At 40.1% G+C, this 15,291-nt stretch overlaps 1 protein-coding gene across 2 annotated transcripts; it reads right to left on the minus strand.

Annotated features, from left to right (window-relative positions):
- Positions 1–12,040: 12,040 nt before the first annotated feature.
- On the minus strand, positions 12,041–14,887 carry LOC146635220 (interferon-induced protein 44-like). 2 transcript variants are annotated; one of them, XM_085345861.1, is made up of 7 exons: positions 14,848–14,887; positions 14,717–14,750; positions 14,389–14,581; positions 13,613–13,768; positions 13,308–13,479; positions 12,313–12,413; positions 12,041–12,217 (listed from the first exon to the last, which is right to left on the minus strand). In XM_085345861.1, exons 1-7 carry the CDS (start codon positions 14,885–14,887, stop codon positions 12,041–12,043), a joined length of 873 nt encoding a protein of 290 aa, XP_085201987.1. The 2 variants fall into 2 exon arrangements, with proteins under 2 accessions (XP_085201987.1, XP_085201980.1); XM_085345854.1 differs by having other exon boundaries at positions 14,389–14,584.
- Positions 14,888–15,291: the final 404 nt, after the last annotated feature.

The following is a 15,291-nucleotide window of genomic DNA, read 5'->3' on the forward strand; positions in this document are numbered from 1 at the left end:
GCTCATCTGCAGTCTGGTGTTACCTACATCTTCCTATTCAGAAGGCAGAATTTCCGAGTTCTGAGTACAATCGAAAGCACCATGACTGCAGTTTTTGTGTTGGATGTAAAAAGCAGGCTAGAATCATGCGGCAGTCAACGACGGTCCAGGCGTGGGATTTCTCTCGTGGAAATGTGCACATTATTTTTTCCTTTCTCTTGGTAGGTGGCACAGTGCACTTGTGGCAAGTAAGCAAGCTAGAAGACTGGCAATCTGGCTGGTATCCAGTTACGGAAGCAACACGTTAACAAGAGAATTATGAGTAAAACCAAAGTTACTTTCCCTAGTAACTAGCTACTGTGAAAGTAACGAGTAACTTGAAGTAACTGAGTTACTTTTGATAGAAGTAACTAGTAATGTAACTAAGTTACTAATTTAAAGTAACTTACCCAACACTGCACATTAATAAACTGATTTTTAAAATGCTTTTTAAAATGGTGATCCCACTCTTCATTTCAAAATCCATTTCCCTTTCCTGTTCGCTCAGGGATTAACATTTGGATTAGCAGCTGATTAGCAGCTTCATTTTAAAAATCCTGCTGCAATGCAAATTAGCCACACAGGCTGTCTGCCTAGATTTTTCTCTGCTTCCTTTTGTGCTCATAGCTTGCATGTGTGCTCGTACAAAGGCCGTTCAGCCTCATGATTCACACTCAGCTCGACCCGGATATGTGATGAATGAAGGAACCCTGCAGTTAAACGGAGAGCTGAACCTCTGACTGTGTGCCTGTTTACTTAGTCTGACTACCTTTTGAAGGTAACGTGCTAGCATGGCTAAGGCTAGCATCACCGCACGTAGCCCCGTTATTTTAAGGTCATCTTAGCTTATGAAAATGTTACATCGCAGCTGTAAAAGCTAGCTACGTGTTTTGTAAGCTGCTGTGCTCTTCACAAATAAAGCTTGAAGCAGCTAAGACTATTAGAACCAGCACTGAGCCCTGTGTTAACCATTCCTCGCCGTCTTTCCCCTGACCGTGGTCGGGAGACGCAAGGGGAGATGTTTCCTCCAGGGCCGAAGTTTTGTCCTCCTTCGGGGTTAACTCTTTTCACTTTTGTGGAGTAGTGAGGCAGGCAGAAATCAGCCAAGACACCCAGGAATACTGAAGAGATGAGGCTTTACTAATGGTACTGCACATTTCAGTACACAATGTGTAGCAACCCTTGGCATCAAGAACGACAGAAGAGTCTCTAACGGGTGCAGCCATTTATTTCCTCACCAAACATGGCTCATTCTCTGGACATCGTTGACCACCGTGAAAACTATAAAATAAGAAAAAATTGATACCCATACAGTCCTTTTGAACCATAACAATAAGCAATAACAAAAAAATAAGCTTAAATTAAATCAGGTAAATTCAAAACAAGTAAATTCTGAGATTTACAGTCACTGATTAAATAAAACAAAAAAGGGTTGCTTTAAATGGCATCAAAGTGTTTCACAGTTCAGTTGAATAAAATATAACAACAGATCACATCGCATCACATACCTCAGTCTGCTTGACTAGGGTGCAAACTCATGTGAACACTTAAACGTTCGGCCTGTTTCTCATGGGGGGCTGCTTGCTTGAGTGACACTCGTTGCTGAAAAATAGCACATGGATGTATGCAACGTAATTACAGAACAAGAAAGTTTTCAGATAGCTCACAATCCAAACGCAGTAACATACCTTACATTAGGAACAAACTTAACACATATTATCAAAGTATTATTGCAACTTACATGGACTTTATACAGCGTATTCCTGTGCACGACAGCCTGCTCTATACAGGTTACGGGGCACGCCTCTGAGCGCATCTGTCATTAATGCTACTGCGCACAAAGCTCCAACAACCCCCATAACGATAATTTATGGGACAGAGCAGCGGTTCATTACACACTGCATCGGCTGTAGCCCGTTAGAACACTGCCCCCAGTCGCCGTCTCTACCTTCAACATTTTTCGCTCACAGCGTCTCTTTACGCGCATGCTCACACACACCACATATACTCCTCACATGGCACCCTGTCAACTCCCGCAACACTACCCCACCCTGGATGGCAATTAAGCAATAGTTTCACTCCAGCATTGCAATGCATAGAACTGGTACACAATCCCTATACAGCTTAGCGTCCACAAGAGATAAATGTGTCAGCCATTACTGCAGATAAGGTGAGGCATAGTATCCACTAATGCACATCAGTGACAAAAAAAAGTTGGCTGAATTAAGGTGTGCATACTTGTGCAAAATGAAACATTTCAAGTGTTTTCAAGTAGAAAAGAAATTACATTCAGGTGTCAAGCCTCCACCTATTGGCCAGTTTGAAGTTTATTGGCATGTGTCTATTGGCTGGTCTGGGCCCAGTTGGCCAATCACACGCCGAGGATTACTACAAATGAGCAGCTCCCTGGCCAGCTGGTGGCTACTGGCTTCTGCTTTGACAAACATTTTTGAACAGACTTATTTATATTGTGTGTGGTGGCAGGCTGGACAGGTAAGCTGGGGTACCCTCTACACTGGTTGTAGGTAGTGATGGGCAGATGAAGCTTCATGAAGCACTGAAGCTTTTCATCCAATTGGTTCATCCCAGCGCAAAGCTTCTTGAAGCTTCATTTGCTCTAGTAGGACACCTACTGGACGTAAAAATATTAGTTGGCATGAATTTGAAGAGTGTGGCCTTTTGCACACAGCCTGTAAATGTCAACAACAAAAGGAGTGTGTAAAACATGTATATTGTAGTGGTGGCAGTATACTGTGTATATTTATACTGGCAGTATGGAAAATGATCATTTGGAAATACTTAAAATGGAAACGATCATTTACTGTGAGGTGAGGTGTGGCTGGGGTGTGGACAGTGGTTGTGCTTTTGTAACGTTGAGGTATGGACAGCTACACACTGAGGCTTTGAGCCTCAGTCCTGCCTGTTCACATTTTATTCTGTAAAAACTAAATTTTCACTGCTTTTATGACCTTTTTAGTGGGGAGAACATAGCTAGGATTTAATGATTTAACAAATCTTAAATCCTTTGTCCTCCACAATGCTAAATGGCTGGGAGTCCTCAATCACCATGCTAACCAGGTCTTCATCTATTTGAGATTGTTCTCCTGAGGAAAGACAATAAAGACAAAGCACAAATATAAATATCACACACGTAACTTATTACAGTTGTATAATATTGTTATATCATTTAATAACATTACTGCATGCTATATTATCATTGCATTTGATGGCTCACCTGGTCTTGCTCCACAATCGGTGTTCCCCCTATTCTCATGCAAAGCTCTGTAGTGCCTAAGCATGGATGAGGTGTTGTTGTTATATCCCAGCTCCCTGGCACATAGCAAACACTTCACCTTGTACAAAAGTACAGACAGCTTAACATGAATTGTATTGCACCATCAGTATTATGAAAATACATCTTCTGTAGAAATTTACATACCTTGTTGGGAGGAATAAGATCAAAATGTTCCCACACAGGGGAGGACATCCTCCTCTTCTTAGCTGGCTCCATTCTCTCCTGACTTTCTCTCCTCACTCTCATAAACCTCCAAACTGTCTCCAAACTCTCACTAACCCCAACTCTCCATCAAACGCCCACATTTTGAATGAAGTCTGAGGGGTTTATATCGCTGTCATATCTCGCGGCAAAGTTCAAACCACTTCATGAACCAGTCACGTGGTACAGCCGGGCAGCGAGGCTTCGGACGTCATCATTTTCAGCTCCTCCCATAAATGAAGCAAGCCTCGATACGCGCATCGTGGAAACGCCCCCTCCATTACTCGACACACGCTTCGAAGCCTCGATACAGAACGTCACATCACTAGTTGTAGGTTTTACTGTTAGTCACACTAGGTTATGCGGTTGATGCCACTCTTGTATGTTTTCACTGACCTTTTGTCGAGTAGCTAGGTAGGCCTTTTGTTTTGCATGTTTTCTTTCAGTTAGGCCCTGGAAGCTATCGACCTCTTTTTGTTTTATTAATTTCTTTGATTTGGATCAACTGCTCAGTCCTCCTCCCCCACCTCTTTTCTGTTAAGTTTGACTATCCAGGCAAGCAACCAATAAATCCTGCCTGATACTTAACTGTTCTGTGGTCTTCCTCCTTCATTGATTGTGGTTGTCCAGTGTTGCTGTCTCCTACCTACCTTTGCCTCTACCATGGTGGGGGGGACGTAACACAAGTGGGGGCTCGTCTGGGATCGTTTTATGCTGTGGACAACCTATATTAATGAAAGTGTGCCGTGATTTTTATTTATTTTTTTTTTTTTAGGGTGTCTACGTTTCATGGTTGCTGTCGAATATGAGTTTTGACCTGCTTGATTTTGTTACTCAACCTAGCGTTGAAAAAATTGACTTGTGTCGCAAAGACGACTTGTTAAGTATTGCTGCCCAGTATAAACTTTCCGTACCAAAATATGGAGTGAAGAAGGATATTAAGCAGGCTTTGTTGGAGGGGTTAATCGAGTTGGGTATTTTAATTAGCCCTGTTACAACTGAGGTACCTTCTCAGGACCCTTTAGCTTCCCCTGGAGCCTCTGCTAATCCAGCTTCTCCAGAGAGAACTGAAGAGCAAGCTCTGCTTGCTACACCTCTGGGTGCCCAAGTTAACTTGGATGTGGCTCCCCAAACTCTACCTCGCTTTAAGCTTTTCACTCCAGAATCCCAAATATCTAGCAGTGATGCAAAGCTTAAGGTTCGCTTACTACGTTTACAGTTGGAGGCACAAGAGAAGGATAAGGTGCGTAAAGCAGGTTATGATCTCCGGCTGGAGGTCCGTAGGCTTGAGATGGAAGCTGAAAAGGAAATCAGGTTAAAGCAGCTTGAAGTAGAAGCACTGAAGCTGTCATCAGGGCAGAAAACAGATGCCACCAAAGAAACCCCAAAAGTCTCCCCAAAAATTTTGATGTTAGCAAAAATATTGCTCTAGTACCTACCTTTCGTGAGACTGAGGTAGATTCATATTTCAACGCTTTTGAAAAAGTAGCTACTGCTCTGAACTGGCCAAGAGATATGTCGCCCATTTTACTTCAGTGTAAATTAGTGGGCAAAGCTCAGGAGGTAGTAGCTTCACTTCTGTTAGAGCAGAGCATGAAATATGAAGTATTGAAGGAAACAATTGTACGTGCCTATGAACTGGTACCTGAGGCCTACAGGCAGAAATTTAGGAACCACAAGAAGTCCAGCAGTCAAACGTATGTGGAGTTTGCACATGAAAAAGGGGCTCTTTTTGATAAGTGGTATGCTGCTAACAGAGTTGTGGATGATTATGAGTCTCTGCGCGAGTTAATGCTACTGGAGGATTTTAAAAATTCATTACCTGAGAGAGTCATAATGTTCTTAAATGAACAGAAGGTGACGCCAATGTCAAAAGCAGCTGTGTTGGCTGATGAGTTTGTGTTGACACATAAGAATGTTTTTACTCCTATTTCCCATCCAGATAGGCCCACAGCCTTGCGCTCAGCACGGCTTGAGTATAGTTGCTCTGCTGCGAGGCCAGTGAGGTTACCTTCACCTCCCCATGGTGAGCGTGAATGCTTTTATTGCCATAAAAAGGGTCATCTTATTGCAGATTGTCAGGCATTAAAGTGTAAACAGCAACTATCCTCGCAACCAAAAGAGGTGGGACTGATTAAAGCTACAGAGAACGGGAGGGCACTTCAACCGAACAATAACCACCCTGATCCCTGTTTCAAACCATTCATTCTAGAGGGAGTGGTTTCACTGACTGGGAATGCAAAAGATCATCAACCAGTAAAAATACTGAGAGATACAGGGGCCTCTCAGTCCATCATTAGAGGAACATGTCTTACCGTTTTCAGAGGAGTCATTTTGCCAGTCTAGTGTCATTGTCCAGGGAGTAGAACTCGGATTTGTGTCTGCCCCTTTGCACACTATTCACATTCAGTCTTCCTTAGTCAGTGGGATAGTTAAAGTGGCTATTCGTTCTGCATTGCCTATCCCGGGGATTGACTTCATCCTAGGTAATGACCTTGCTGGAGGCAAGGTCATCCCCGTTCCTGAAGTGTTAGACCAACCCGAGCTGAGCCTGGACTCTGACTCAGCCCAAGACCAGCCTGCCATTTTTCCAGCTTGTGTAGTTACGAGGGCCCTGACAAAAAAGTTTGGTCCTGACTTGGCCGATTCCTTTATGAGGTCAGATCCCTTTGGTGATGTGATCAAATTTACCTCTGGATCTAAGGTTCAGGCCACAGTTCCACCTGCTGACAAAACACAACCAATCCTGGATTTGCCAGTCTCCCGTGAGGAGTTCATTACTGCACAGAAAAATGATGTAACCCTGTCCAAGTGTCATTCTTCTACCCTCAATCAACAGGATGCCAAGAAGAAAAAGCTGGCTTACTTCCCAGATGAAGGTCTTCTGATGTGCAGATGGACAAGTGAGGTCTCGGAAGACGCAGATTGGTCTGCAGTTTATCAGGTGGTTGTACCTACTGCCTATCGTACCCAGGTATTGTCCTTAGCACATGACCATCCATGGTCAGGACATTTGGGGGTTAACAAGACATACAGCAGAATTCTGAAACATTTCTTCTGGCCAGGACTGAAATCTGATGTTGTTCAATACTGCCGTACTTGCCATGTGTGCCAAATGACTGGCAAGCCAAACCAAATAATCCCACCAGCTCCTCTCTGTCCTATCCCAGTAGTAGAGGAGCCATTTCAAAAAGTGATTGTTGACTGTGTGGGTCCTCTACCTAAATCTAAAACTGGAAACCAGTTTCTGTTGACGGTCATGTGTGTTTCAACTAGGTTTCCTGAGGCAATCCCACTACGGAGGATAACAGCTCAGATTGTTGTCAAAGTGCTGTTGAGATTCTTTTCAACCTTTGGTCTGCCTAAGGTTGTGCAAACAGACCAAGGCACTAACTTTAAGTCTAGAGTGTTTGCCCAAGCCCTGAAAACATTAGGCATTGGACACATAACCTCGAGTTCTTACCATCCTACACTAACTTTATACTTCAAACACACTAAATGTCACAAATCTCGCACATATCAAAATGTTCTCTCTCTCTTTTGCTCTCTCGCTGCCATCACTGTTAAAACTTCCCCCCTCTTCCTAAACAACAAAATGTGGTGTGCCATGTCATTTTTTGATTGGTTGACATGAGACATTTTTCCACCCTTTGTTTTTTTTTTTTTTTTTTACTCACAGGCAGAGACATGCTACATAGGGAAATCGTGACAAAGTCAGAAAACACAGACAAATTTAAAAATACGTTGAGTGCATTATGGGTATCTATGATGGTAAGAGTGCGTTTTTTGACTGGTGGCTCGCAGTTTTTGGGGGTAGTGTCTTCAGGAAGTCAGTGATGGTCAACTTGCATGAAGTCTTTCAGCCATGACAGCACATCAGTGGTTAAAGCAGAGAGATGTAATCAGTCAAACAGCATTTGTTCCAGCTCACTTCCTCTCAGCTGAACTGCGGTCAGCTACAGGAAGATGCAAGTTATTTCCACAAATCTGCAACACAATCAACACAACCAATGTTTTTAGATAAACATGTCTAAGATAAAATTAAATAAATCACTATTGATCATTGCTGAGATAAGAATAGTTTGCTCTGTAATGACAAAGACCTACTCGCCACATTTTTAAACATTTTGTTGTTCAACAGCATCAAGACTGACGGAGTGTGTTTGAGATAAACAGATGACACATTTGCGAGTTTTTTTTGCTGGTTTGTCAGTAGTAGCTCCTGAAACGCAAGTCTGCCACACATCTGTTCGACTAACGCCAGTTGATCTAAATGCCAGTAGATCTGGAACACCGGCGATGGTGAGCAGCATGGCTATTTTCCTTTCATCTGCCCGATGATCCACTCCAACAGCTGCAATATACAGTTTGAACTGCTGTTTGAAAGTCCTCCAACTTGCATCCACGTTTCCAGTCAGTTTCAACGGACTTGGCGGTTTTATTGCATCCATCTTGTTGCGTTGCTTCTTATTCTTACCCCGACTCCTGGTACCATGTAATGTTCTTATTCCTCTATGAATAAAACATCAAGAATTGCTCCTGGTGCTAGCTTCAGCTAGCTGTCTATTGTTTTTTCTACAACGATCACTTCTTCTATTCTGTATATCTTATTGATTCCAGAGCGCCCCCTTTGGGTAGCTTCAACAATAGCAGGTATCATTACACCTCCTTAGAAACCTGGCCATCTGAATCGCTATGCTGCTCTGTGTCCTCTCCTTCATTTTCACCAAAATATGATCCTGAACTTAGCTCACTGTGAATCTTCTTCTCAGTTTTTGTATGCTGCAAATTGTAAATGTGCAATCTGGAAGTCAAATGGCCACTCAAATAGTGAATTCCCCTCACGTCTTGATATGCCCGTGTTTATTTTGTTTGGTTTTTGTGCAGGTATACTGCAAAAACCATGCAAAATAAGAATCCCCTGAAGCTCATATGATTAGGAGAGGAGCTTGCTGTAAGTGTTTTAGCTGACAGTGCACTTATGATTTCAGTTTTGGCTTTAATTATTGCTTTATACTCATAATATTATACCTGGGTCGAAACCGACCCTAACAACACAAAGGTCATAATTTCAACTAGGGCATTTTATAATTTAGTGAAAATATATATATTTTTTTTATTTGGTAGAAATAGAGGTTCCTAACAAAGTCAAAAAGCCTTGATATAATAAACCAGTGGTTCTTAACCTGGGTTCGATCGAACCTTAGGGGTTTGGTGAGTTGGTCTCAGGGGTTCGGCAGAGCCTCCGCTGTGACATGCACGGCTCATTTTGTGCACCAGTAAAAAACATATCTATGTCTTGAATTTGAAAAAAATCACATTTTATTTTTAACTAAAGAGGGGTTCAGTGAATGCACATATGAAACTGGTGGGGTTCGGTACCTCCAACAAGGTTAAGAACCACTGCAATAAACAAATGTATGTGATTTTTTATGTATTTGAAATTTAAAATGGGTCGGTGCCGACCCTAACACGAGAGGAAGGTTAAGTGCAAATGAAAGGTCAGTACAACAAAAACTTTTACTTGTCATATTGAAAGATCAACATATTAACCAATATTTGATGTTTGTTGCAGAAAAGGAATTGGATCAGTTTGAAAGAGCAAACTATTATGTATTTTGTTATTTTCCTTTGTTTAAATTCTATTCCTATTCTGTTTTAATTGAGTTTCCGTGTTTGTTTACAATAAAACTCCAGATCCAAGTGACAACAAAGTAAAATAATGTTACCTATCGATAGTGATGGATTATCGCAGGAGGCCTCAAATCACCAGCAGATGTCAGTACTTCAGATCAGAAAATGAATTTAAATAAGTTATATTTGAATTCGCATTGCTCAGATTGAGTCTGAATTGCTCAACTTGAATAAATGTTTTTAAAAAATTAATTTGGATTTGCATAATTTGAAATCCAATGTATTGGTTTGGAAATGATCATCACTAAATTGAAACAGAATTTTATATTTTATAGATGAATGTATTTGCTTGTATTTGTATGCTTCTATAATGTATTTTATGCTTTTTAAAATTTAGCTCTCGAATACTTTAAGTTTCACTTCTACAATTTTGTTTTTGGGTCAAACAAGAAAGCCACAGAGAAATCGAGCACAGGTTAATAGAGCTACACTGTGCCAGCGGACCCAGAGTGTTACTCTGCGGACCTACAGCATCTTGAGTTGGAACAGGGCACAGATTTAAGTGTTGAGTGAGTCCTGTACACTTGCTGAGATCCCCACAGTATGAGAAGGCAAAGTTTACTGGGTAATTTTAGGTGTATAGAAACTGCAAGTCTCTTCAATTTTAGTACTCATGAAAAGCACCATGGGTTCATTCATTAAACGTGCTGAAAATAACCTTCATGATATGAAGCCACAGTGCATCAGTCTTTGGTTAAGATACTAACCCCATGTTGCTCTCTGATGCATCCATCCGAGTGTAAATGTGTATGAATGTTAAATAGGCACTAACACATTAGAAAAAGTGCTGGGTGTGATTGGATGAATGAATTAGTTGTATAAAGTTGTATAAAGCGCTTTGAATGCTCAAGTAGAGTAGAAAAGCACTATATAAGAACCGGTCCATTTACCTGTTTGGTGGAAATAGAGTTGTCAGTGCAGAACTTCATATACTCTGATATACACTCTGTTAAACCATCAATGTCACTGCCGTGTGGTTCATCATTTGTTTACATGACGCTTTTTATTATACATGTAATACATTTATTACTAACCTGAGAGTTTATCGACTGGTCATTTGACATGACCAGAACTGAAACAGAATCGTTTTAATTTAACTCCTGACAAGTTGGCATATATTTGGTGGTGGTTTAAAAGTCTTCCTCCTTATTCCTGCTCTGCCAACTCTCAGCCTCATTCTGTCTCTCCACTTCCTTCCAGCCTACAGCAGCCAGAGCTTAAAGTCAGGGTCTTCTCTTTCCTGTCCCTTGTAACATTCTGCCTTTTCACAGGCCTCTGCTCTGTGTTGCCCATCAACGCCCCTGAACCTAGCACTCTTCTCTCTCTTTGTTCTGTCAGCCATCAGCAGCCTCAAGCATTAACGTCTTCTCTCCTGGCTTATTTGCTAACTCTCAGCTCTATCACTGACTCTCCTCTATTTCCGTTCCAGCTGTTGTCACATCTTATGTGACAACAGTAAGCAGGCTCATTCTCTATTCTGCTGATCTAGCCCTTGCTAACCAGACCTTTCCCAGCTTTCCTGTGTGTGCATTATTGCTAATGTACTTATGTCCCATTCCCTGTAGGTCAGGACTTCTACCACAGTAGGATCACTCTCCTTTTCTTTGCAGGTCCTGCTCTAATCTCTATCACTGCCGAGACGGGCCATGGGAGTCTGCCAAATACGTCTATAAAAATTCTGTACATCAACAAATCATGTTCATTCTTTCTAATGATCTCTCTTCATTTAACTTTATTTAACTAATTAAATTTATCAGAATCAGAATCAGAATACTTTACTCATCCCGAGGGAAATTAGGGTTACAGCAGGCAGCACGCTAATGGCGCATGCGCACTTACAAAGGAACCTTCTGACCAACTTTACACAAACATCACATTGGGCAGACATGTCAGAAAGGTAGGCTGATAGGAAAAAACAACGAAAATACACTACATGAGGTAAGAGGAGGAGAAAAAAAACTCCACTCAGACTGAGCTCCTAGTGGGAGAACAGTTTGATAACAGAAAAAACACCTCAGCACAAAAGCACATGACTATCAATACACCATAGAAACACAAGACAAGCAACAGGGGCGGGTAAAGGGTAAGAGAGAGCCGGTGTAGACAGCGCATCCGGTCCTGCAGTATATCTGCGCTGGTCCAGTTGACTGCTATCTTCCCTGGTAGGGCACAAGCATCGAAGGCGTTGGAAAGGGAGGGGGGATGAGTGAGTGCTTATCAGTGTAAGTGTGTGTGTGTGTGCGTGTCCATAGTTTAGCTGAGACAGTGTCCTTCGGCCTATCAGGCTAAGTAAACAGTCCTCCAGCCAATCCAGGTGTCCTTTATTTGACAAGCTCAAGCTTTTTGGAAGCTTTGTGTGTTTTCCAGACTTAGACAAAGACAAATATTGTAGTTATGGAGATCTCAGTTATTTACTTCACAAATTTATCGTTTTTATGTAGTTTATTACATTTACAGGTTTTGTTGTTGGCATTTTTGTTCCTTTTCTTCCTTCTGTTTTGTTTCCTTTATTATAGTCAGATGAATTTTTGTTCACCCAGGGGTTTCATATCTGCCTAATTGCCTCATGTGTGTATTTAAAGGCTCAGTCTCCCTTTGGCCTTTGGCAGAGCATCTGGTAATACAGGAAACTAAACTTTAATAATAAACATTTACAAAACAAATTTAGAGGATTCATATTTTTCTACTAGTCTTAAAACACATCTTTTTTCAGGGAAATATAGACCTTAAATTTCTTGATTTCAGAATTTTGATGGAACCATGCTTCCCACACAAAACATACAATTATTGTGATGGTTTTAACGAAAACCACACTTTCAGTACAGTGGATGTCTAGGTCTGGGATCTTAACTTTCTGTTGAGGGAGTCATTTCCAATGTCAATGATGTGTCTCATGGCGTTCATTATTATAGCATCCATGTCAGGATTCAGTTCTGTTTCTGAGTGGTAGTTCTTCACTGGAAAAATAAAGTTAATAGGGATGCCCACACGTTTGCTGAACTCCTCAATCTAAATTAAAAAACAAACAAGAAATATAAAAAATATGAGAATTATTTTGACAGTTATAATGCATTCCTGTATACAGTTCTATTAAAATAAAGTACCCTTTTCTGCAGACATTCGCTCTTGTAGACATTTGTCACATCATGTTTTATCTCAGGAAAAGCCTCGTCAATTTTGGTGAAAATTGCCACTTGTGGAATCTCTGACAAAATAAAATACAAATATTGAGTGAATGGATTGTGATGTGAGATAAGTGTTTCCTAACACTTCTAGTTGTACATAAAAGACGGTGGTCCAATTTCTATCTGGAAGAATCATGAAAAATTTGGTAACTTCCAAATGACTGTGGTTACAACTGTGACTGTGGTTACAACTGTGACTGTGATTTGTGAACTGTGATTATAACTGTGAATCCAAAGACCAGGTACTTGGAGCTGCTGCGTGGCACATACGAGTCTGATGTTGGTGGAATAGTATTGACAGCTGAGATAATGTACAGGATATACACGGGGAATCTGTGGGTGTTTTAGCAAAGAAACTGATGCGCTGTGGCTCCAATTGCTCAGTGTAGCTCTCTCTTAAACCCATTTTACAAACTCTGTTTTAGACTCTGATCCTACCTACATTCTGCAAATCTCAGGTGGGTTATGTTTGTATACTGTTTGTATATTATTTATGTCTTTGTGCTTTGTGCTATTTTGCTCTTGTGAAGATAGCTCTTATTTGTTCAATTCTTCATTTACTTTAATTTTCACTTATAAATGCTATATAAGACAAAAATAATCCTCTTTTTTGAGGAGGTATTTAACTAAAAAAAATCACATATTTTGACTTTGAATTATATATTTTACGTGTGAGCTTACTAATTAATACATTTCTATCTGTATTTATAAATTATATACTAAGAGTAATGCTTCATTAATAAGGAATTAAGGGCTGACTTATAGCTTAACAATGTGAATAAGTGTTATTCTTTATTGATGGGTGTTTACACTGAAATAGCAATAACAATAACAAGTACTGATGGCTTACATTAGATTTTTTTTAAGGCAGTTAGTTCCCATTGTAAAAAGAAGAAGGAGTGATTTTTGCTCACCCAGCTCAGTGGCTTCATCTCTGACGTCCTGTATTGCTTCCACAGTGGCATCATTCATCAGAGATGCAGTGTTGGCATCAACAACACAAACCAAAACGTGCACTTTGTCGTTCTCAGTTGGAGTTCTGTTGTAGTATCTATCGCCTTTTGACAGTTTGTTTTCAGGGTTGAACTAAAAGATAAAGTGTAAATATAAAACAAATAATGTAAAATGATGAATTACCAAAAATAATAATAATAATAATAATGTAAAAATCTCATTCTTTTAACTGAATGTCAGAATTTTAAAAATGCAGTAACTCTACCACGTAACCATCTTTTATGTGGCCCTTCAGCGCCTGTTTGACATCTTTCACATGAATCCTTCTGTTTCTTCTGCTGGTTGTGTTTTTCAACCCCATCATGTCATTTAGGACAAAAGGGTAAAAGGCATTTCCCTTTTTGATCTTGTAGGTTGTATACTGTGGATCACATATGGAGAATACATTTATTTATTTTAACATTCAAACACTCTCAGAAACAGGTCCCATAATGATTATAAATTCAGAAGAATTTTAGAATCTATTGAGCTCTTGTTATTTTCATAATTTGTTGCCGCCACAGCATCACCGCTGGGTTAGTGGAATTTCATACCGAAACTTCAAGGTGAAAATTTTTAAGTTATTATTTTGGCCTTTTGAAACCAGAGGTGGTGAGCAAGGGGTGAATCTGATAGAGAAACTAAAGTGCCACTACTACTAGAAAGCGGCATTTGTAACACGAGCTTGTGAGGCAGGAGGGGCTAACAAAATCAGACAATGATAGCTATTGCATCTAGTAATAGCTAGTGCTCATTAGCACCAAGTATTACAGGGTTAGCTCATTGATGCTACTGATAGGATAGGAACATGGTGCATTCATTTGGTGGAACATAAGACTATCCGATTCCAGTTCTCACCACATGTTAACTTGGCATACATGACAGTAAAAAGCCTTCACCAACTTGCACATTCATGGATAAAGCCAGATCACTGCTCTGCCTACAAGTTATTTAGTGAGTCACATATTAACTGTTACTGGCATAGTTGTACTTTGTCCATACCTTTTTGGTGAAACAGTCACAAGAGTTAGCCACCAAAGCCTCGCAACATACTCTCTTTTGTAAGACACTGTTTACAGAATTGATGAAACTAGATTTTCCAGCTCCAACTGGACCATGAAGAAGGATCCTAAGATTTTGTTCTTCAACCTCAGGTTTGTAGTTCTCCACAAAATGCTGATCAGTTGAGTTCTCTCTGCTTAGGAAAGGAAATATTACATTATCTCACACCTTACATGGAAAAAATGAATAGACATGGAACAACTGGGTAGTTTACTGACTAAACAGAGGAAATAATTCAAATGTATTTTTTTCTGTGAGCTTCACTCACCCATTGTTAATTTGCCTCCACGGGTTTTCAAGAACTGACATGAAACAGTTTAAAGAGAAAATAATATTTATGTATAGTACATTTTTTTTTGGATGACAACTCGTATCATTATAGCTTTTGAATAAACTTACATAGAGATGGAGCAACTGTTTTTGAAGACGAAGAACCCATAACTGAAATATTTATTCTATTTAATTCAAAGTTTACAGAAACGATTTCATTCTTGCTTTGGATTAAAATGAACCTACCTTTGCTTGACAAAGCCTGCCACCCAATGCCAGAATGTGAACCTATCTACAGTTTTAAAGTCTTCCAAATCCGTTTTTTTCTTTCAATTTAGCAGAACATGTGACTTCTAGAACTTCCCCTTTGTCACAGTTTACTTTCATTTTCATCTTGTTTATAGATAACATGAAAACAGAAACACATTGATGTTTCCACTGTCACGTTTACTGAAAATATTTAATCTTACATCCTAACAGTGTGCTGTGTCACTGTGTCTTTATGATTTCTGGAAAATGATAAAATTTTAACTGTGGCTTTTCATTTGGTTGAGTTTGATATACTTCTATCAT

Source organism: Diplotaxodon limnothrissa, linkage group LG3 (genome assembly GCF_057381915.1).
Source record: "Diplotaxodon limnothrissa isolate DT_005_m linkage group LG3, D_limnothrissa_male_GT1.1, whole genome shotgun sequence".
Taxonomy (NCBI): Eukaryota; Metazoa; Chordata; class Actinopteri; order Cichliformes; family Cichlidae; genus Diplotaxodon; species Diplotaxodon limnothrissa.